Source organism: Delphinapterus leucas, chromosome 16 (genome assembly GCF_059928025.1).
Source record: "Delphinapterus leucas isolate spDelLeu-1000000601 "Yukka" chromosome 16, BTC_Dleu_Yukka2, whole genome shotgun sequence".
NCBI classification, from domain to species: domain Eukaryota; kingdom Metazoa; phylum Chordata; class Mammalia; order Artiodactyla; family Monodontidae; genus Delphinapterus; species Delphinapterus leucas.
The window spans coordinates 71296891-71319965 of NC_143144.1; the positions used below are offsets into that span (position 1 = coordinate 71296891).

General features: G+C 47.9%; 1 protein-coding gene across 1 annotated transcript in view; it reads left to right on the top strand.

Annotated features, from left to right (window-relative positions):
- The window catches only part of VWA2 (von Willebrand factor A domain containing 2), a 48947-nt gene that overhangs the window by 20715 nt on the left and 5157 nt on the right, over positions 1-23075 (top strand). Inside the window, 8 exon segments of the mRNA XM_022568703.3 lie at positions 11221-11406; positions 14384-14395; positions 15500-15633; positions 16188-16320; positions 19288-19343; positions 20972-21079; positions 22051-22233; positions 22236-22595. Coding sequence (XP_022424411.2) covers positions 11221-11406; positions 14384-14395; positions 15500-15633; positions 16188-16320; positions 19288-19343; positions 20972-21079; positions 22051-22233; positions 22236-22595 — 1172 coding nt within the window.

Consider the following 23075-nt stretch of genomic DNA (forward strand, 5'->3'; position numbering starts at 1 on the left):
AGCCTGTGTTCACGCTGCCAACCCCAGTCCTCTCCCGGCGCTCCGACCAAAGCCCGAGCCTCAACTCCCAGACCCGCCCGCCCCGGCGGGTGAGCAGACAAGCCTCTCGGGCTGGTGAGTGCCGGTCGGCACAGATCCTCTGTGCAGGAATCTCTCCGCTTTGCCCTCCGCACCCCTGTGGCTGCGCTCTCTTCCGCGGCTCCGAAGCTTTCCTCCTCCGCCACCCACAGTCTCCACCCGCGAAGGGGCTTCCTAGTGTGTGGAAACCTTTCCTCCTTCACAGCTCCCTCCCACTGGCGCAGGTCCCGTCCCTATTCTTTTGTCTCTGTTTATTCTTTTTTCTTTTGCCCTACCCAGGTACGTGGGGGGTTTCTTGCCTTTTGGGAGGTCTGAGGTCTTCTGCCAGCGTTCAGTAGGTGTTGTGTAGGCATTGTTCCACGTGTAGATGTCTGGTTATCTATTTTAAATAGTGTGTATATGTCATTCCCAATTTATCCCTATCCCCACCTTTCCCCTTTAGTAACCATAAGTTTGTTTTCCACGTCTGAGTCTGTTTCTGTTTTATGTGTAAGTTCATTTGTATCATCATTTCCACTTCCAAATAACTGATATCATATATTTGTTTTTGTCTGACTGACTTAACTACCTAGGAGTTCACTGACTAGAGAAAACAAGATCCTTGCATTGAAGCTTAAATTCTATTGCTGGTGGGGAAGAGGGGGTGGGGAGGTAGATAACATGCCAATGAGTAAATATAAAATAATTCTGTTAGTGATAAGTATAAAAAAAGAGAGAAGAAAAATATATTTGAGAAAACATCAGTGTGCTAGGGGTTAGGAGTGCAGGGATGCAGGCTGCTCCTGTTTTGTAGCGTGGTCGGGGAAGGCATCGCTGATAAGGTGCCAGGTGACCAGCAGTGTGATGAAAGTCAAGGAGAGGTTTCTGTCCTTGCTGGAGAAGGATGGTCCAGGTGATGGCTCCGAGGAGCGTGCTTGGCGTATTCAAAAGGAACAGCCGGGAGCCAATGTAGTTGCATCCTTGGGTGTGCTGTTCCTCCCAACAGCTGCGGGGTGTCTCAATGCTTCCCAGGAAACCACTGCGGGGTTCCTGGAGTGCTTCTCCTGGAGAGTAGCCTCGGGTCTTTGCACTCTCCCGAGCCCAGTCGACTTTCAGCCCCTCTACAGGGGCCCCTCCAGCAGGAAATCTTCTTTTGCACACCGTGGGGCACGTCCGCAGTCTGACTTACTTACTTAGTATGATAATCTCTAAGTCCATCCATGTTGCTACAGATGGCATTATTTCATTCTTTTATGGCAGAGTACCATTCCATTGTGCATATCACATCATCTTTATTCATTCCTCTGTCAATGGACATTTAGGTTGTTTCCATGTCTTGGCTATTGTAAACAGCACTGCAATGAACATTGGGGAGCATGTATCCTTCCGAACCATGGTTTTCTCCTGAAATATGCCCAGGAGTGGGATTGCTGGATCATATGGTAGCTCTGTTTTTAGTTTTTTTAAGGAACCTCCATACTGTTTTCCTTAGTGGCTGTACCAATTTACATTCCCACCAGCAGTGTTGGAGGGTTCCCTTTTCTCCACACTCTCTCCAACATTTATTGTTTGTAGACTTTTTGATGATGGTAATTCTGACTGGTGTGAGGTGATATCTCATTGTAGTTTCGATTTGCATTTCTCTAATAATTGGCAATGTTGAACATCTTTTCTTGTGCCTGTTGGCCGTCTGTATGTCTTCTTTGGAGAAATGTCTATTTCGGTTTTCTGCCCATTTTTTGATTGGGTTGTTTATTTTTCTCATATTGAGCTGCATGAGCTTTTTGTAAATTTTGAAGGTTAATCCCTTGTTGTTTGCATCATTTGCAAATATTTTCTCTCTGTGGGCTGTATTTTCGCTTTGTTTATGGTTTCCTTTGCTGCACAAAAGCTTTTGAGTTTAATTAGGTCCCATTTGTTTATTTTTGTTTTTATTTCCATTACTCTAGGAGATGGCTCAAAAAAGGTTTTGCTCTGATTCATGTCAAAGGGTGTTCTGCCTTTGTTTTCCTCTAAGAGTTTTATAGTATCCAGTCTTACATTTAGGTCTGTAATCCATTTTGAATTTATTTTTGTGTATGGTATTAGAGAATGTTCTAATTTCATTGTTTTACATTTAGCTGTCCAGTTTTCCCAGCACCATTTATTGAAGAGACTGTATTTTCTTCATTGTATAGTCTTGCCTCCTTTGTCATAGATTAATTGACCATAGGTTTATTTCTGGGCTTTCCTGTTCCATTGATCGATATCTCTGTTTTTGTGCCAGTATCACACTGTTTTAATTACTGTAGCTTTGTAGTATAGTCTGAAGTCAGGGAGCCTGATTCCTCCAGTGTCATTTTTGTTTCTTAAGATTGCTTTGCCTATTCGGGGGTCCATACAAATTAAAAATTTTTTTGTTCTAGTTTTGTGAAAAATGCCATTGGTTATTTGATAGGGATTGCATTGAATCTGTAGCATGCTTGTGATAGTATAGTCATTTTGACAATATCGATTCTTCCAATCCAAGAACATGGTATATATTTCCATCTGTTTGTTTCAGCTTCGATTTCTTTCATCAGCATCACATTATTTTTGGAGTACAGGTCTTTTGCCTCCTTAGGTAGGTTTACCTAGGTATTTTATTCTTTTTGATGCAATGATAAATGGGATTGCTTCTTTAATTTCTCTTTCTGATCTTTTGTTGTTAGTGTATAGAAGTACAACAGATTTCTGTGTATTAATTTTGTATCCTGCAACTTTACTGAATTCATTGATGAGCTCTAGTAGTTTTCTTTTAGGATTTTCTATGTATAGTATCATGTCATCTGCAAACAGTGACAGTTTTACTTCTTTTCCAATTTGAATTCATTTTATTTCTTCTTCTTCTCTGATTGCCATGGCTAGGACTTCCAAAACTATGTTGAATAAAAGTGGCGAGAGTGGACATCCTTGTCTTGTTCCTGATCTTAGAGGAAATGCTTTCAGGTTTTCACCATTGAGTATGATGTTGGCTGTAGTTTTGTCATATATGGGCTTTATTATGTTGAGTTAAGTTCCCTCTGTGCCCACTTACTGGAGAGTTTTCATCATAAATGGGTATTGAATTTTGTCGAAAGCTTTTTCTGCATCTATTGAGATGATCGTACAGTTTTTATTCTTCAGTTTGTTAATGTGGTATATCACAGTGATTGATTTGCGGATATCAAAAAATCCTTGCATCCCTGGGATATACCTTGCATCCCTGAGATATACCACGATCCTTGCATCATGGTATATGATCCTTTTAGTGTATTGTGGGATTCAGTTTGCTAGTATTTTGTTGAGGATTTCTGTGTCTGTGTTCATCAGTGATATTGGCCTGTAATTTTCTTTTTTTGTGGTATCTTTGTCTGGTTTGGGTATGGTGGCCTCATAGAATGAGTTTGGGAGTGTTCCTTCCTCTGCAATTTTTTGAAAGAGTTTCAGAAGGATAGGTGTTAACTCTTCTCTAAATGTTTGATAGAATTCACCTGTGAAGCCATTTGGTCCTGGACTTTGGTTTGTTGGGAGTTTTTTAATCACCGTCTCAATTTCAGTACTTGTGATTGGTCTGTTCATATTTTTCATTTCTTCATGGTTTACTCTTAGGAGATTGTATCTTTCTAAAATTTGTCCATTTCTTCTAGGCTGTCCATTTTATTGGCATATAGTTGCTTGTAGTAGTCTCTTATGATCCTTTGTATTTCTTTGGTGTCGGTTGTAACTTCTTCATATCTAATTTTATTGATCTGAGCCTGCTCCCTTTTTTTCTTGATGAGTCTGGCTAAAGGTTTATCAATTGTGCTTATCTTTTCAAAGAACCAGCATTTAGTTTCATTGATCTTTTCTATCACTTTCTTTGTCTCAATTTCATTTATTTCTGCTGTAATCTTTATGATGATTTCTTTCCTTCTAATGACTCTGGGTTTTGTTTGTTCTTCTTTCTCTAATTGCTTTAGGTGTAAGGTTAGGTTATTTATTGGGGATTTTTCTTGTTTCCTGAGGTAAGATTGTATTGCTATAAACTTCCCTCTTAGAACTGCTTTTGCTGCATCCGATAGGTTTTGGATCATCATACTTTCATTTTCATTTGCCTCTAGGTATTTTTGGATTTCCTCTTTGATCTCTTCAGTGATTCATTGGTTGTTTAGTAGCATATTGTTTAACCTCCACATGCTTGTGTTTTTTACAGTTTTTTTCTTGTAGTTTATTTTTATTCTCATCGCGTTATGGTCAGAAAAGATGCTTGATATGATTTCAGTTTTCTTAAATTTACCGAGGTTTACTTTGTAGCCTAGCATGTGATCAGTCCTGGAGAATGTTCCATGTGCACTTGAAACGAATGTGTGTTCTGCTTTTGGACAGGATGCTCTATAAATATCAGTTAAGTCCATCTGATCTAATGTGTCATCTAAGGCCCATGTCTCCTTATTGATTTTCTGTCTGGATGATCTGTCCATTGATGAAAGTGGTGTGTTAAAGCCCCCCCCCATTATTGTGTTACTGTTGATTTCTCCTTTTATGGCTGTTAGTATTTGCCTTATATATTGAGGTGCTTCTGTGTTGGGTGCATATATATTTACAATTGTTATATCTTCTTTTTGGATTGATCCCTTGATCATTATGTAGTATCCTTCTTTATCTCTTGTAACAGTCTTTATTTTAAAGTCTGTTTTGTCTGATCTGAGTATTGCTAATCTAGCTGTCTTTTGATTTCCATTTGCATGGAATACCTTTTTCCATTTACTCACTTTCAGCCTGTATGTATCCCTAGATCTTAAGTGGGTCTGTTGTAGACAGCATATACATCGGTCTTGTTTTTGTATCCATTTCAGCCAGTCTGTGTCTTTTGTTTGGAGCATTTAATCTGTTTATGTTTAAGGTAATTACCCCCACCTCCGATACCAGCAGGTAGGTCTGGCCCAGGCTCTTATGAGGTCACTGCTTTTTCCTCTGGGTCCTGGTGTGCTCGAGACCTTGTGTGTGTCCTCCAAGAGTGGAGTTTCTGTTACCCCAGTCCTGTGGAGCTCCTGTGATCAAACCCTGCTGGCCTTCAAAGCCAGATGCTCTGGGAGTTCCTCCTCCTGATGCCAGACCTGCAGGCTGGGGAGCCTGACGTGGGGCTCAGAACTTTCACTCCTATAGGAGAACCTCTGAGATATAATTATTTTCCAGTTTGTGGGTTGCCTACCCAGTGGGTATGGGATTTGATTTTATCACAGTTGTGCCCTCCTACCATCTTGTTGTGGCTTCTTCTTTGTCTTTGGATGTAGGATATCTTTTTTGGTAAGTTCCAGCAGTTTTTTGTCGATGGTTGTTCAGCAGTTAGTTGTAATTTTGGTGTTTTCGTGAGAGGGTGAGCTCACGTCCTTCTACCCAGCCATCTTGTTACTGCCCCCATCCACAGTGACTTCATCTTAGGTTGTTTATCCCAGCCCTTTCCTCTGACCTTGGGTGCAGAATGAGCAGCAAGTCAAATACAAGAAAGTTCAAAGGAAAAAGCACGTTAATATGTTTTTTAAAAGTGATATTAGTGTACATTGACCTTTCCATGTTCCCTTGGAGCCTTCTACCCTCGGGCCCTCCACAAATGGTTCCCGTAGAAAACAGTGGCGTCCCCACTTCTGTGTCTTGGGCCCAGACACACTGAGCAGTACTTGTCAAAGTGAGGTCTTTGGTCAGATGGTCTGAGTCAGAATTGCTTAGGGAGTATGTTAAAGTGCAGGTGCCTGGGCTGTCTCCAGACCTGCTAAATCACTCTGGGCAGTGATACTTAGAATCGGCACTTTTAAAAGGTCTCTTCCCACTGCCCCCTGGCCTAGGAGTGTTATACACACTAATTTATTTAAAGCAGCTTTATTGATACATAATTAAAATACTGTAAAGTTCACACCTTTAATGTGTACAGTTCAGTGGTTTTTAGTATATTTTCAGGGTTATGCACCTATTACCATCATCTAATTTTAGAATATTTTCATCATCTCAATAAGAAACCTTGTAAATAGACTTTTCTCCAGAGAAGATATATAAATGGCTAATAAGCACATGAAAAGATGCTCAACATCATTAGTCCTTAAGGAAATGCAAATCAAAACCATAATGAGATACCACTTCACACCCACTAGTAGGGATAAAATGAAAGACAGACAATAACAAGTGTTGGCAGAGATGTGGAGAAATTGGAGCCCTCATACGCTGCTGGTAGGATTGTAAAGTGGTGCAGCAACTTTGGAAAACAGTACGGGAGTTCCTCAAAATGTTAAACATAGAGTTACCACATGTCCTAGGAATTCCACTCCAAGAGAATCAAAGACATATGCCTGCACAAAAACATGTACAGTGATGTTCACAGCAGTATTATTTATGATAGCCAAAATCCAATGGATGAATGGGTACACAAAATTTAATTTATTCATAGAAGCAAAAATGAACAGATAGGACTACATAAAACTCAAAAGCTTATGCACAGCAAAAGAAACAACAAAATGAAAAGGCAGCCTACAGAATTGAGAAAAATTTTGCAAACCATATATCAAGTAAAGTGTTATTATCCAAAATATATAAAGAACTCATAAAAGCAATAACAAAAAACCCAACAATCTGGTTAAAAAATGGGCGGGGGGCTTCCCTGGTGGTGCAGTGGTTGGGGGTCTGCCTGCCGATGCAGGGGACGTGGGTTCGTGCCCCGGTCCGGGAGTATCCCACATGCCACGGAGCGGCTGGGCCCGTGAGCCATGGCCACTGGGCCTGCGCGTCCGGAGCCTGTGCTCCGCAACGGGAGAGGCCACAACAGTGAGAGGCCTGCGTATCACCAAAAAAAAAAAAAAAAACTTAAAAAAATGGGCGGAAGAACTAAATAGACATTTTTCCAAAGAGGACATCAAAATGGCCAAGAGGCAAGATGCTTAACTAAAATGCTAAGTGAAACAAGCCAGACATAAAAGGTCACATATTGTATGATTTCATTTATATGAAATAGTCTAAAATGGGCAAATCTGTGGAGACAAAGTAGGTTAGTCATTTCCAGGGGATGTCCAGGGGATGTGGGGAGGCGGGATATGAGTGCTAATAGGTATAAAGCTTCTTTTTGGGGTGATGGTAATAGTTTGGACTTAGGTAGTGGTGATGGTTTTACAACTCTGAATTATACTAACAATGACATTTGTATTTTAAAATGGTGAATTCTGTAGTATGTGAATTATATCATTATTGATATAATATTTTATTGTTATAAAAACTTTTGTACCCATTATATACACACAAACATTTGCAGAAGAAAAAGTAACCTAATGTTTTAAATATAGGACTGAAAGTCAAAAACGTTTGGGGGACTTTGACTCAAATGACTCAGCCCTGCTCTCTTGTGAAAAACTAAGCCGGTTTAAGTGACTTGGTACCAAAAGGTACTCTGTAGAGAACACCCAGTACCTCTTCCAACCCCTTATTTTATGGAAGAGGATACTGAGGTTGGGGAGGAGCAGGTGACTTGGCCGGGACCACAGGGTCGCACTGCGCGTCCAGGAGGCCCCATGGAGCTGTCCTTTCCCACCTCTCTCCGACCTCCCCCTCCACCCCTGCCCCCTAAGTAATTAGTTGAGCCTCTTGTCAGCTGTGCTGAAAATCGTAACTAAGGGCTGTTATTCATAACCCACGACATGCGGAGATGCATTGAGGATGCACCAGATGAGGACACTGGGGGGTGGAGAAAGATGCCTCTTTACGTGTCTGAACAAGGTCAGCTCTTCTTTTGGGGATGAGAATGGTTAGCATTTGTGTATCCCAGGTTGGCTGTAAGACAACAAACAAGAAAAGGAGGCAGTTCCTGGTTTTTTGGCCACGGTTGCAGGGTCATTGAGGACATTGAACATTAAGACACTCTTACTAATAACAGAGGAATGTTGGCCGAATGGGAGCGATGACCTGCCCAGGGCTCTTTACCCCTTTTCTTCAGTGGAGTTTTAAATTCTCGACGGATGAGCACAGCTCTCCCCAAAACCCAGAACACTTGCCTTTCCAGATCAGTGCAGTCCCCTAAAAGCATGTTTTGAAATGACTAAGAAGACACTTTGACAGTCACCTTATTGCTACTTTGTAATAAGTTTAAAAAGTACTACAATCAAACCTTACAGTGTTGTACTCCATGATAACCTAAAATCAGATAAAACACAGCCAGCAGTTGGCTTCCGAATGCCTAGAAGTCTGGGCCAGAGGGCTGTGCACGTCTGTTCCATCATCTGATTAATTTCACATAACATGACTCTGAGTTTCCTATGATTGAATTTTTTTTTTTTTGGACCCCATCTGTAGCTTTATCAAAGTTGTACCGTGTTGAGTAGCTCTGCAGAAATAGCAATGACCCCTTTCGTTAGCACAAAGCCTTTTATAGCCAGCTCTGGCCTCTTTCAAGCTGCATTAACATTTAAACATAGTTTTTAGAATAGTTAAAATTACAAAGCACTTTGCTCTTTTTTTTTTTAATTTTACTTAATATTATTTGGTGTGTATTTTTGCATAAAGCTGAATTATTTTTCATGTTGATCCTTTTTAATGGCTATGTAATCAATGAATTGAGCTCTTACAATATAGTAGATCAGACCCCTAAAAGGACACATTTAGCTTGATTCCAGGATTTTTGTCCATCGCTGAAACCAACAACAACAAAAACTCCTGTAATCAACATCCCTGTACCTACAGTGAGTGTTCTTATGAATTATTTTTCAAAGTCTATTCCATGAACTACCTGCATCAGAATCACGGGGGGTGGGAAAGGGGAGGCGGGTCTAAAATGTATTGATAGATTCTCAGGCCTGGTCACACACCCACCAATTTGGACTCTGGGAGGATGGAATCTGAAAATCCACATTAGTAAATCTCCTAAGGGACTTTCACGCTGACTAGAATTTGAGACTAACTCAAAAGTAAACTTCTTAGAAGAGGCTGCTAGGTAGTTCATTATAATGACCACTGATGGAGTGCTTACTAGGTACTAGCAGGCACTGGATACAGCATTTAATCCTCAAACAATACTGTTACTTTTTCTACTTTAGCAGGTTTAACAGGAGTGTCAGACCAAGTAACGTTGCCAAGTTTAGCTGGCCAGTATCTCACAGGACTAGTACCTGCGCCCTTGTTCTTAATCAGTCCACGCGTTTCTATCATAAACAGCAGTCCATCTGTGAACCTTCACTTTCTACCTAGTTTAGTCCCGTTGGAGAGAAATTAGAAAAACCTTAGATTCTGGCCTCAGACCTTCCTGTCTGGAGCCAGACAATGAGCTCAGAACAGTCTCTGTGAGAAACACCCTGTGGAATAAGAAAAGTGGAGGTAGCAGGGTTTCTTCTCATTTCCCGGGGTTCAGATACTGTTAGGAATCTCACCTGCGCTTGGTCGGTCAGAAGCCAGCAGGTCAGGTGCAGAGGTGGAGAGGGTGGCCGGCACAGGCATTTGTGCGCTAAGCGATGTGGAAGCGGACACCCCAGAGGTCCGTGGAGTTGTAGTCTGGGCCCTCGTGGCCTTGAAATTTAATTTCTCTCTAGCCACAGGCTGGTAGCTATGAAGAGCGGGGCCCAGACCCACTCAGAAAATCTGGATTGAAAAGGGAAAACAAAGGTTAACTCTGGAGGGGCCGAGGGTAGACCTGTATGAGAAACAAGAACAGAGTTGCGGAGAACAAGTGCCTTTTTTCCTGGTCCTGAAGCTTTGAATCCATATGGAAAGAAGTGATGATTAGATGGGCGAGGGTTGCGGGGGTGTTTTGAGGAGAGAAAGCGAAGTCTGGCTGAGAAGCTAAGGATGCAGGGCCACAGCCAGAGGCTTGTGGGGAGCCCTGCCAGGGGGAAGGCAGAGGGAGCTCCTGGCTTTTGGCGAAAAGTGTTTTGAAACCATTTAGAACAGTATAGAGTAGGGGTCAGCAAACCTTTTCAGCAAAGAGCCATAGAGTAAATATTTTAAAGCTCTGCTGGCCGCGTGATCTCTGCTTAGATAGTACATAAATGAATGGGCGCCCATTTTCCATGCCCGTTAGGCGCAAGTCTGCAGAGGAATGACCATTGGCTTTGGAATTAGCTGGACTGGGTTTCAACTGCAGTTCTGACCTCCGCTAGCTGGGGAGAGGCAGGCTGTGTAGCCTGATGTTTAAGAACTTGGGCTCTGGAAGTGGAGGGTTCAGGTCCTACCTCCACCACCCATGAGCTATGTCACCTTAGCTAAGGCCCTTCTCTTCTCTGAACTCCCCTGTCTCAGAGCTGTGGTGAGAATTATATGAGCCAAGCACCTTTACACACACACACACACACACACACACACACACACACACACTCTCTTAGCACAGTGGTGCCTGACATGTGGTAAGTGCACAGTAAATATTAAGTTAGTATTACTGGTCTCTGAGCAGGGGATTCCTCATCTATTACCATCCACTGAAAGGTTTTGCCCAAAATCTATTGTAGTGAGTCATTATTTTCTTCCCAGTTGACAGAGCTGGCAGTCCACCCTCTGAGGACGTTTGCACGAGCTTCCTATGGCGAGCTTTAGTAGGGATTCTGTGCTGGGATTCCAAGCTCAATCGACAGTCCCTGTAACTAGGCTGTGAGGATTAGAGAATCTTAGCATCCTGATGAGATGGGACCACCGTAACCTGCCCTGATCTGAAAGCAGTCAAACGGTTCAGCCTTCCAGCGCCCAACCCTGAACTTGGAAGTGGGACAGAGAGGCCTCATCAGACCCTTGCCGCAGAGCCCCATCCTTCACGCCCATAAATTCTTATGAAGCTCATTTATCTGCTTTCCCACCCCAAGGAGATGTTGAGCTGTAACAAGAAGGGAATGGTATGCGGATGGGGAGATGGGAGGTGGGTGTTAGACAAATGAGGAGAATTGTGCCCCAGAGACACCATGGCGAGAGACAGCAAACACATACACAAAGAATGTCATTGTTACATAACACAACAGAGATGTATGGGGGAGTGTTAAGTCCAGGGGAAAAGTTCATTTCTCTTCATCATTCTTGTGGTTTAGATGGTGAGAGAGTGCGTATCTCATGCTGGAATTGTCCCTTTGAGTCTCTGCTGGAAGAAGGTGGCCATCATTTCAGGCTCTCATTCCAACTTCACCTCTGGACCGCTGACTCTTTCTTCTTTGTTTTTTTCCTTCTGGGTGAGCTCAGAGGAGGACGTACAGAGATGGGCCTTGCTCTGAAATACCTTCTGCATAAAGGATTCCCTGGGGGCAGAACTGCCTCTGTGCCCCAGGTCCCCATCATTGTCACTGACGGGAGGTCCCAAGGGCATGTGGCCCTGCCAGCCAAGCAGCTGAAGCAAAGGGGTGTCACCTGTGTTTACTGTGGGGGTCTGCTTCCCAGTAAGAGATTTGGTCACGCGGGGTCAGCCCTCTGGGTCAGCCTGGGGACGTCGCAGCCATGGGAAGAGAGGGGAGCTGGGAAAACCATCCTGATCCTTCCTGGATCCGTTTTTTTGTCACTTTGCTGTATTGTTGCTGGCACAAGGGGACCGCCAAGTCTTTGGAAGTCTGAGAGTTTGCATCGTCTTTAATTTAGTCTGAATACTTGATTTCAAGTGTCAGAAACTTGACTCCAATTTATCTGGGCAGAAATGGAAATTCATGGACTCATCCAACTGCACAGGGTGGGTCAGGAGCCAGATGCAGGAATATGCCTTCCTAGAGGAGAGGGGGGCACAGTTCCTCAATGCTCTCAACCCTGAAAATGGAGGTGACCTCAGTGGGGCTGTTGTCATTTGTGGGTATCAAGTGAAATGACTCTTGGTCTGGGCACTGTGCCTATACATAGAAATCTCTTTATTAATTTTAGTATAGTTGTTCCTTGGTATCTGCAGGGGGTTGGTTCTAGGACCCCTGTGGATACCAAAACCCATGGATGCTTAAGTCCCTTAGTTGGCCACCCATATCCATGGATGTGGAACCCACAGATATAGAGGACCAACTGTACATTATTTATTCTCTCAATCAATAAATATATGTTGTCTTCCTTGTGCCAGACACTATTCTAGGTTCTCAGGATGCACAGACAGCAATACAAAGTCCCTGCCCTGATGGAGCTTCTGTTCTAGGAAAGGAACTAGATTTAAAAAAAAAAAAAAAGGAGTGAATAAATAAGTAACAGTTTCAGGTGGAAATAAAATTCAAAGGAGAACAATAAAGTAGGGAAGAGGTTACAGAGTGATGGGAATAGAGAGGACAGCTGTTTTAGATAGGGGGGTCTGGCAAGGCTCCTTTGAAGAGTTGGTTTTTGAACAGAAACCTGAGTGAAGAACAAGCCTTCCAAATAACAGGGAAAAGAGCAGGCAAGGCAGGCAGATGGAAAGTGCAAAGGTCCTGAGGCAGTAGCTAGCTCGGTGTGTGATAGAAACAGTGAGACAGCCAGGAGTGGCTGGAGCCCAGCAAGCAAGGGGTGAATTATAAGAAATAAGGTAGAAGAGGTGGGCAGGAGTTAGGTCTAGAGCTTTTGTGGCTTATTGTAGAGACTAAAGTTTGTAATGAGTAGTCTGGGAAGTCTTTGGGGTGGGGGGTTTGAGCAGGAAAATTACATGAATTGGCTTACATTTTTAGAAAATCGCACTGACTGCAAGGTAGAGAGAATAGACTGGTGGGTGAGGCAGAGGGAGAAGCAATAATAGGGGCAGTGGGGAGTCTAGTTAGGAGGCCTTTGGAGCAGCTCACATGCAAGATTATGATGGTTTGCAGTAGGGAAGCAGCTGTGACCCCGCTGAGGAGTGGCTGGATTTAGGATGCTTTTGGAAGGCAGAGCAATGGAGTGACCGGTGTATTGGACATGGGTGTGTGAGAGAAGAATCAAAGATTTTGGCCTGAGCTCCAGTGTGAATGGTGGTGCTATTTACTGAAAAGAGAAAGAGTGGGAAAGGAACAAAGGAAATTGAATTCTGTTTCAGACAAGTCAAGTTTGAGATGCGTATCAGCCATCTAAGTAGAGAAGCTGAGTAGAGAGTTGGATACGAGAGTCTGGAGCAGAGGAGAAAGGACAGGCATCGAGATTGAAACTGAGGATGGTATTTAAAGCCTAAATAAGATCACCAGGAGCTGAGTGCCGAGTGGACCAGCAAGTGCAGAAAGAGGAAGAAGATAGAAGGGGACTGAGGTTGTAGGTACCATGGGACTGCCCCGATTGTGCTGTGTCCTGGTGACGATGATGACAGGTACCACCACCATTAGTGTCATTGCCAGTAAGTTGGTATTAGACACAAGCTGCCTTACGGCTGGCTCTTTCTGTGTCCTCAGATATAAGGAGTATAAACCCCTTGAGAGAGGAGAGTGGGCGTTACTTCATGGCTCCCTGCCCACCGTCATCCCCACATAGGGCCAAATAGAGTGCCTTGCACGTAGTATTTGCCCAAAGGTTTGTCACTGAGGATAGAATCTCCCATGGGTGGAAATACTGGCCCGTTCTGGGGCTTTCTTCTCCAGCTGCTGGCTGGAGTAGCGCTTCTCAAACTGTGGTGAAGGTCCAGTTTGTTTGTTTTTTCTAATCCATCATGAACGGATACTTTTTTTAAAAAAAATACAATAAAAATGAGTTGCTAGAAAGATGAAATAAAAACAAAATAGAAACTCAGATATTTATTATTTGACTCAACAGACATAAAATGACTGTCAAGTTGCTGTACGATTAGTTTCTAAATGCTTGGTGTCTATACTTATCGGATTCTGAATCAGGGTGAAACAGTTCAGGGCTCTTCACTGGCCCACAGACCATATTTTGAGCATCCCTAGTGTAGGGAAATCAAGAAGCCATTGCTCAGAAAAGGGGGCACGGCTCAGATATGAAGACCTGAGCTGCAGACACAGGAAGCCTCTGAGAAAGCCTGTTGGACTTCCAGGGCTACCTGACCCCTCCCCACTCCTAGTAAGAGGCCAGCTCACTGTTGACCAGTGGTTCTCCAAGTGTGTTCCTTGGACCAGCAGTATCAGCATCACCTGGGAGCTTGCTAGAAATGCACACACTCAGGCCCCACTGCATTGAGTCCAAAACTCTGGGGCAAAAGGAGCCTCAATCTGTGGTTTTTCTGGCCCCTCAGTGATTCTGATGCCGCCAAAGTCTGAGAACCACTGCAGTGTGAGATTAAAGACTGTTGCCTGTTCAAACTCTTTCCCCCTTTTAGTGTACATTGAGCCCCTTCTCTGATGGTTCTCAACTCTGGCTGAGCATCTGAATTACCCAGGGAGCTTTTAAGAAGGTCTGTTTGGGGGCTGGGAGAGTTAAGGGTGCGGCCCGGCAGAGCTGCCCACTCAATGCTAATGTGAGTCCGGAACTGAGGAGCCCCTCTGTGTGCCAGGCGCTGTCCCAGGTGCTGGGCAAAGTGTCTGGTCTCTGTGGCTTCAGAGGAGAATGGGGAGCTTTACATTAGGAGGTTTAGAGATACATGAAGGTTTTGCTGTATTGCCAAGCCGTGGTCTGTTTTGATGAATTTTTGATAGGCAGGATTCTAAATGTGTCACTGACTGCCTTGTCTTCTTAAAAACAGGTTTCTCAACATCATTTAAGCCTTTCTTCATGCTCTACGGTCATCATCCCCCACAGCATTTCTGTTCTGGACACTAACAGTGCCCTCTGGTTGTAGAGCTACGCCAGCTCCTGCCTCTACACGGCCTCATGTTGCTGGCCTTTGAGTTCTTATTGCCACTATTTATAATTCTTCAAGATTTTTTTTTCTTTTCTGTTACTAGCTGTCCCTGTTTGTTCTTCTCTTGCTGTCACCTAGAACCACTTTCCTTCATTTCCTTTCTAGCTAAAATTTTTTTTTTTTTATTTTTGGTTGCGTTGGGTCTTCGTTGCTGTGCATGGGCTTTCTCTAGTTGCGATGAGCAGGGGCTACTCTTCGTTGTGGTGCGCGAGCTTCCCATTGGGTGGCTTCTCTTGTTGCACAGGCTCTAGACGTGCAGGCTTCAGTAGTTGTGGTACTCGGGCTCAGTAGTTGTGGTGCACGGGCTTAGTTGCTCCGCGGCATGTGGGATCTTCCCGGACCAGGGCTCAAACCCGTGTCCCCTGCATTGGCAGGCAGATTCTTAACCACGGTGCCCCCAGGGAAGCCCTCTGGTTAAATTTTTCTCATCAGCTATAGGTTGCAAAACTAGACGACTAAATCTGTTAGGACCCTGTCTCAAATAAGAGACGACGGTTTGAGTGTGAGGCTCTCCTCTGAGGAAGTTCGGAGACTGGAGCATGTGCACGTTATGACCCATGGCTGAGCATCCTCGAGGTCCTTCTGTGCTTCACTTCTAGACCTTACCTGCATCCTAGGTGGATGAGGTTGCAGCTCTGTGGCTCCTGCAGTAGTGGGTGGCGGGGCTGTCCACAGGGAGCCCAGCGTCTAGGAGACGGGTGGATAGGAGGTGGGTGAGTGTGGGGCGATGAGCCATTGTAACTTCTCGGCCGGGGGCTCGGGGCACAGGTGGGAGGAGCTGCGCACGCTGGCCAGCGAGCCAAGGGAGCAGCACGTGCTGATGGCCGAGCAGGTGGAGGACGCCGCCCACGGCCTCTCCAGCACCCTCGGCGGCTCTGCCACGTGCACCATTGCCTCTCCGGGTGAGTAAGGCCTTTCCGTGTGGAAAGGAGTGGCCTCGCCTGTATGGAAGCGGGATGGGGGTGAGGAGAGTTCCCCAAGGCCGGAGGTCCCCCTGAGAGGGAGGGAAGAGGAATGGAGCCCAGCAGCCTCGGCCCTGGGGCCCTCTGCTCTGTTCTACCGCCCTGTGTCAGGCCCTGTGGGGTTCTAGGCTGGGAATTCCGAACTTGTCGCACGGGGTAGAGAGGCTCAGATCCGGTGGGGTCCCCTCCCCTGCTGTCAGCACAGGGAGGCCTCATCTGGGGGTGAGATCCCTGTATTCCCAGTCATCTTTGTCAGGCTCCATCCAGGAGCTAGAGTGAAGTACGTTGTAAAAAAAAAAAAAAAAGTACACGTGTGCACAGGATGGAAGAGCGGTGTGGGGCGGGGCTTGTGCAGAGGAGATGCTCGGAGACCGGCTGCCCCTCCCCCATGTACTCTGCCGGGAAAGAGCCAGGGCTGAGAGTGGTGGGCCCACGGGCGGAGGAAGGAGGCGTAACCCTGTCTTCCCTGCCTCGGGTGTGCACGGTGGACACAGACTGCAAGGTCCAGCCTCACCCCTGTGAGCGCAAGACGCTAGAGATGGTCAGGCAGCTTGCCGGCCAGGCCCCGGGCCGGAGGGGATCTCGGGGAACCAAGGCCGTGCTGGCTGCTCTCTGTCCCTTTTCCAGGTTTGTCCACAAGGTGTGGGGTCAGAGTCTGCGGGCAGGGCCTGGGCGGGGATGGCCAAGTGCTCATGGGCTGCAGGGAGAACGGCTCTCCGGGGCCTTGGCTGTGGAGTGTGTGACAGGGATCGGAGGAGACCTGGGAGGGAGGCAGGGACAGAGCTCCGGGGACCCAGGCAGGGGCACAGCTACTCAGTGTCAGAGTCTTTTAGACACACCACCCAGGAGCCCCGGGCCTGGGTCACAGCCATTCTGAAGGCTGGTAACTCAGCCAAAAGCTGGTCTGACAGGGCGGTGGTCTGGACTTGGGATAGTGGTCTGCTAATCTGGTCCCTCCGATCACCAGTTTCCACGTGTATGGGGGCTGAGCAAGGCCAGAGGCTTACGGTGCTTCGATGGATTCCGGATGTGGAGGCCATGAAGAATGCTGGATTCTTCAGGGCCGGAGCTCAGGCATTCAAGAGCACCCGCCGCCCGGCTCTCAGCCACTGCCCCGCAGACCCCCAGGTCGTCCCCCTTTATCCGGACCACCTTCAGTATGGCACCTGGTCAGGAGCTCATGATCTCGTCCTCTAGTCCTTTCTGGAGGGCCAGGGTAGCGTTTGAACCAGCTGCACCTTGGCCCCTTGGCCTGGCCTCAGCGATGAGATCAGAGTGCGCACAGCAGTGAGATGGAGCGGCTGAGAAGCCGTGAGGGCCGTGTTGGGTCGATGCAGAGTCCGAACGCCATCTCGGCAGGGAAGGGCGGTGCCCCCCATGTGGATCAGAGGAAGTGGGGCCTCGTGCCATGTCAGAGGCCACTAGAGGCTCTCTTCCGAACCTGCACTTTCGAGTGAAAGGAGGTAGTTCTTCATTCCCTGGTGAACATGTTTAAGGACTCACTGTGAGCCAGGCAGGGTCCAGCGAGGAGGCAGGCACAGTCGCGGCCCCAAGAAGCTCGTGGTCCAGAGAGAGCCTCCCAAGTGCTGGGATGGGGCTTGTCCTCGCCACACGTCATGGAGGAGGGGTTGCTTGAGTAGTCTCAAAAGATGTGGGAACCGGGTAGCAGTGGGCAGAGGCGTCCAGAGCTGGGAGCCCTGGGAGAGGCTGGTGGGTAGAGTACACTTCATGGCTATGTGCTCAGACTCTGGGGGCATCACCACTAGTGAGCCGGGAACCTCCCGCTGTCTATTTCCACATTCAGCAAGGGGGTGATAACAGGACCTGCCCCCAGAGGATTGCCAGGGGCACGCAGCAAGGTAATTCGTAGAATGCACTGACATTGCAGGCAGCGAGGTAATTCGTAGAATGCACTGACATTGCAGGCTTCTAGAATAATGCATATAGTAGGCTTTTCATCAATCCCCTCATTCAAGAAATACTCACCGAGGCTCTCCTAAGTTCCCAGCACTTCCCCAGGTCCTGGGGAATCAGCATGAGCGTCTCGGAAACAAATCTGCTCTCATGAGCAAGAGGCAGCAGTGAACAAAGTGAATACCTAAATGAACTATTAGGTGGTGGTAAGTGCAATAGGGGAAAGGATGCGGGGTGGGACAGGGTGGGGTAAGTAGAGGGTAGGGGTGAAGCTTTAATTAGAGTGGGCAGGGACCAGACCTGAGGGAAGTGGGGGACTAGCTGAGCACAGGCCCAGGCGAAGCCCTATGGATAGTGTCTGCTCAACACCGCTGGCTCCTGTAGGCCTGGGTAGGGAGGGCAGGGCCCGTGGAGCTTTCTGGGCTAGGACCTGTGGTTTTATGAGGAGTAGACATGGAGGGGGAGAAGAGTTAATGAGCTGGCAGCTTGGCACAGTTTTGATTTCAGCAACCCCTTGAGTTCGTAGTTGACTTGGCTTTTATCCCAAGTGGATGTTTTGCCTCAGGAAAGCCCCCGCCCTAGAGGTGAGCCCAGTTAGCCTGCCCGCCAGGTGAGCAGCCCTGGGTGGGATCTCCCCGGGAGAAGTGCTCTTTGGCAAGCTTTAGAGAACTTTGTCGCGAAGGCCCCAGGAGAATCTCCTTAGATGAGGCCATCCGTGGAGCTGCTGCCAGCCAAGAGGAGGGCTTTCTGCCCGAGGGACGAGGACCCACTCCTCTGTGGTCAGCCCATCACCCCGCAGACTCAGGAGAGCCAGGGGGCGAGGCCCAGAGGGCAGGATGCATGGGCTTTGGAGTGGGAGATGGAGTTCGGATCCCAGCTCTGCTGTGTTCTGGTAACCGTGTGACTTTGGGCAACTTAATTCAGCCCTGAACCCATTTCTCCATCTGGAAGAGGAGACTGCTGTCTCTTCAAGTAGCTGAGGACTTGAAGTAATGATGGGGGATGGCTGGGGCATGGAAGCCAGCACAGGAATGGTGGTCCTTGTGTTGTCACAGAAGGTTGTCACTCAAACCGACCTCAGAGGTCATTGAGACCAGCCAGTGGTTTGCAAATCCTCCTGAGCTATGGAGCCTCGTATGGACACTTGTTATGCAGACCAGAAAAAGCACATTTGGGGTGGGGGCGTGGGGCTGGGGCACTGGGGGAGCCCTGGACAGTCCCCTTCCCTCTCCACTGAGGCTCTGAGGAACACAGTTGAAAACTACAGAGTTGCTATATAGAAGAGGGAACAGAAGACCAGAGAAGGAAAGTAACTTGCCTGGGGTCACATAACCAGAATCCAGTCGCCTAATCCCAGTATTTCCCACCCCCCACTCATTGTGCTGGCCCCAGAAAGTAACTCGTAATAGAAAGCTGTTGCCGTAGTGCAGAGTATTGAACACAGATATCTCTAATTTCTGACATGATAGCCAGCTTCCATTATCTTTTTTAATTGTCTGAGTAGTTTGAAACATTTCCTACTGTATGTGCAGACAAAAGCTGGGTAGAATCAGGAAAAAAAAAAGAACCAAGTCTTTCTTGACTTGCTTCTGCATTGGCATCTTGTGTCAGCTTTTAGTGTCTTAAACACCCTCTCCTGTTAAAGCTTTGATCTCTACCATTTGTTTCCTTGGGTTGTAGCTGGAAGAGAGTGTTCTTAACCCACCCTGCCACCTGCTACAGGACCACCCGCCCAGGTGCAGTCTGCCTCTTGGATTCTCCTCTTCTTTTTGGCCCTGGGACTAGGCTGGCTCCCAAAGTGGCATTTATACTCCTGGGGTAGCAAGTGGGGTTGGACTGAGCTCCAGGGCACAGGGACAGGCATTTTCAGAGGCAGAGGAACATGCTCATGCCATACTCATGCCTCCCTTGGTCAGTGGTATATTTTCACTGAGAAAGGGAGTGAAGGCTTTGGAATTACTTCCTTAACCAGGGCCCCTTGCGTTGACAAGAGGCAGAGCAGGGCGTGCACTGAGCCCCAGCTGTGCAGACAGAAAGCCTCACATCTTGCACCAGACTCAGGGCAAGATACCTGAGCCTCACTTTCCTCCTCTGTAAAATGGGGGTAATGTTTGCCCCATGTCTGGGCTCCCCATTTCCCTGCTCTGGACCATAGTGGGTACCATACAAGGGATCCTAGGGAAGACTCAGTAGGTGATGTCCACCAAAGTGCTTCATCGGCTACACAGTCGCAAGCAAACAGGAGGACTTTTCAATACCATTAAGATCATGCAGCCTGGCTTCCCAACGGGCCCTCGCTGCTCCTCACCCCGGGGTCTAGTGCGTCTCACTGACCCAGGAGCACACAAATCACACTGAAGTGTCTTGGCATCAGGGCTTGTGTAGATATGCTACTCCTGATGAGGTCGGGAGTCCGTCCCTCGGAAGCAGAGCCAGAGGCTTTGTGTGCAGGCAGGATGGTGCTTCCTGCCTGGGGTTAGGTGATCCTTCAGGCATCTTATTTTAAAGTTCCAACTTGGCTGGTCTCTGACACATGGGAGGAACTGAAAGTGGGGTTGTTTCTGCTCAGAAATTAAAGCTCAAGGACTTATGGTTTTGGAACCAGAGTGACCTGTGTCTGAGTCCCAGCTCTGCCACTTTCCAAGTAGCTGACCTTCAGCACGTGACTTCTGTTCGTCAAGTTTCAGCTTCCTCGTCTGTGACGTGGCGGTTCACGGTAGCTGCTTCATCCAGTTGTATCAGTGAAGTGAGATCATACATGTGTAGCGCTTAGCACAATACCTGGCCCCATAATAGCTGCTCAGTTAAAGGCCACTGTTGGTGCTGTTAATGAGCCCTCAGTTGTTTGCATGAAACTCCAACTGACAGAACTGCTGGCCTAGGAGCCCAGAGTTACCCTCGATAATTCCTACCTTCCAGAAGTGTATACTTTAATTACAATCATGTGACCACCAAGTAGTAGATTAACATTTTTAAGGTATTGGGGGTTTGGACTCCTACATATAAATTTGGAGGCCGGGGTGGGGAGGGGGGAAATTCAGTCCATAACACGTGTTCCCAGTATCAGAGCCAGGAGCCAGATCCCACGGGCAGAACCCCAAGTGAGCCTGTAATTCGCACGGGGCCTTACTGAGCCCACCATTGAGTGTCTGGTACCACCTACACCCTAACCCCGCCTTACGTACCTCATTTACTTTCCTTTTCCTCTTTGCTACAGGTGTTGAGACGAATTTCCTAGTGCATCTGGGGAAAGGAAGGGGCTGGGCCCTGGTGGGGCAGGGTAGCCAAACCCCTTCACATCTCTGGGCTGATGTGCCAGACTGTTAACAGGCATCTCTCTGATAGGCCCCTGTGACTCTGATAGGCCCCTGTGACTCGCAGCCCTGCCAGAATGGAGGCACGTGTGTTCCAGAAGGACTGGACAGGTACCACTCCCTCTGCCCGCCAGCCTTTGGAGGGGAGGCTGACTGCGGTACGTGTGCACAGGACTTCCCAGACTCTGTTGGGGAGCAGTGGAGCCGGGGTTCCTGCTTCTCACCTGCCACCCTTTTAGCTACTACGTAGGAACTGGCCCTGGAGTTAGGGCCACCTGCTTTTCAAGTACACCACTGATCTGATGTCTCAAGTGATACACTGAGGGTTCCATGAAGAAATAACTCAGGTGGTGGAGCTCTGGGCAGGACACGGCTCCTGGCTTCTTAGCTTTAGAATGGCTGCTGCTTGATCTGTGAGCATCGCGGAGCCCAGCTGCGGGCTGGAGCTGGCTGAACTGGGTCCTGGTTCTGGGCTGAGTCTCTTCTCCCCTCTTCCAAGAAGAGGAATGAGAAGCTTCAACCCCTTTTGGTTTTAAAACTGAAATGAAGATTATAACTGGCTTTACCCCCTACGGTTATGGGAGTTTGAAATAAGATTCTTAGCACAATGCTTGACACGTAGGACGGGACTTGTTAAATAGTCACTTTTTAAAAACTGTAGTGCTGGGTCAATTGGAGACTTATATGGGAAAAAAATATATATGTTGACTCCCTACCTCACAAACTACACAAAAAATCAAGTCCAGATCATAGATTTAAATGTAAAAGGCAAAGTTGTGAAGCTTCTGGAAGAAAACATAGGAGCATATCTTCATGATCTTGGGGTAGACAAAGATTTCTCAAACAGGACACAAGAAGCACTAACCATAATGGGAAAAAGTTATAGAAAAAAGTTTTTCTTTTGAAAGAGTGGTGAGATGGAGACACTTGGTGGGAGCCAGGGAGCTCTGTGTCCGGCTGTGGCTAACCCTGTGACCTGCACTGGTCACTAGGCCCTGAAGCCTCTGTGTCAGTGTCTCATCTCCCTCCTGGGAGGGAGGAGGCTCCGGCCCCACGTGGCGCCTGGGGGTCCCGGGTGGGACAGTGGTCTGCGTGCTCCACAGCGCAACAGCCGCTGTGATCCTGGCAGCCCCGAAGCTGAGCCTGGAGTGCAGAGCCGACGTCGTCTTCCCGCTGGCCGGCTCGGCGGCTGCCACCCCGGAGGGCTTCCTGCGGCCCAAGGCCTCCGTGAAGCGGTTCGTGCCGGGGGCGCTGAGCGAGGGCTCCCGGGCATGCATGGGCGTGGCCGTGCCCGTGGGCGAGTACCGGGACGTGCAGACCTGGTCAGGAGCCTCGACGACCTGCCCTTCGCTGGCGGCGCCATCCTGACAGGCCAGGCCCCGCAGCAGGCGGCGGAGCGCGGCTTCGGGAGCGCCACCGGAACGGGCCTGGACCGGCCCCGCAGGGCCGTGGTCCTGATGACTGAGGCGCGCTCTCAGGACCAGGTGGCCGGCCCGGTGCCTTTCGCCAGGGCCTTCGGGCTGCTCCTGCTGGGCGTGGGCAGCGAGGCCGTGCGGGCAGACCTGGAGGAGGTCACTGGTAGCCCGGCGCGCGTCATGATCTACGCCGGCCCGGAGGACCTGTGCCGCCAAATCCCGAAGCTGCGGGGAAAGCTGTGCAGCCAGCAGCGCCCAGGTAAGGACCAGTCCTGCACCGGCGCCAGCTGCGGGCCGGCCTCGCCCGACCCGGGGGCCAGCTGGCCAGTGGCAGGCCCTTCCTCCCTTTGGTAGCAACTTAACCAGGGCCTGTATTGGGGGCCGCAAGCACGGCCCGACTCTTCTGTATGCTAGCCTTGTGATCGGTAACTTCTCAGTTTACTGGTCAGTAAAATTGGACTAATAGTAGTACCTAGTACCTCCAGAGGGGCTTTTGTGAGGATTAAGTAAGGCAAGCACCATACACACTAGTACACAGTAAGCTCAGTGTACGCTCAGAATTGTAGGTATTGCTATTTAGTATCGTTATTTATTGTTGTTAATAAGGAGTTCTGAATCTAGCTGAAATGTCGCTCCTCAGAGGAGCCCCGACCCTATCCTTACCCACCCATGCCGCCCCCGCTGGTCCCTCTCATAGCACCCTGCTCCTTTCCTCCATGGCTGCTCACATAGTTTGTAA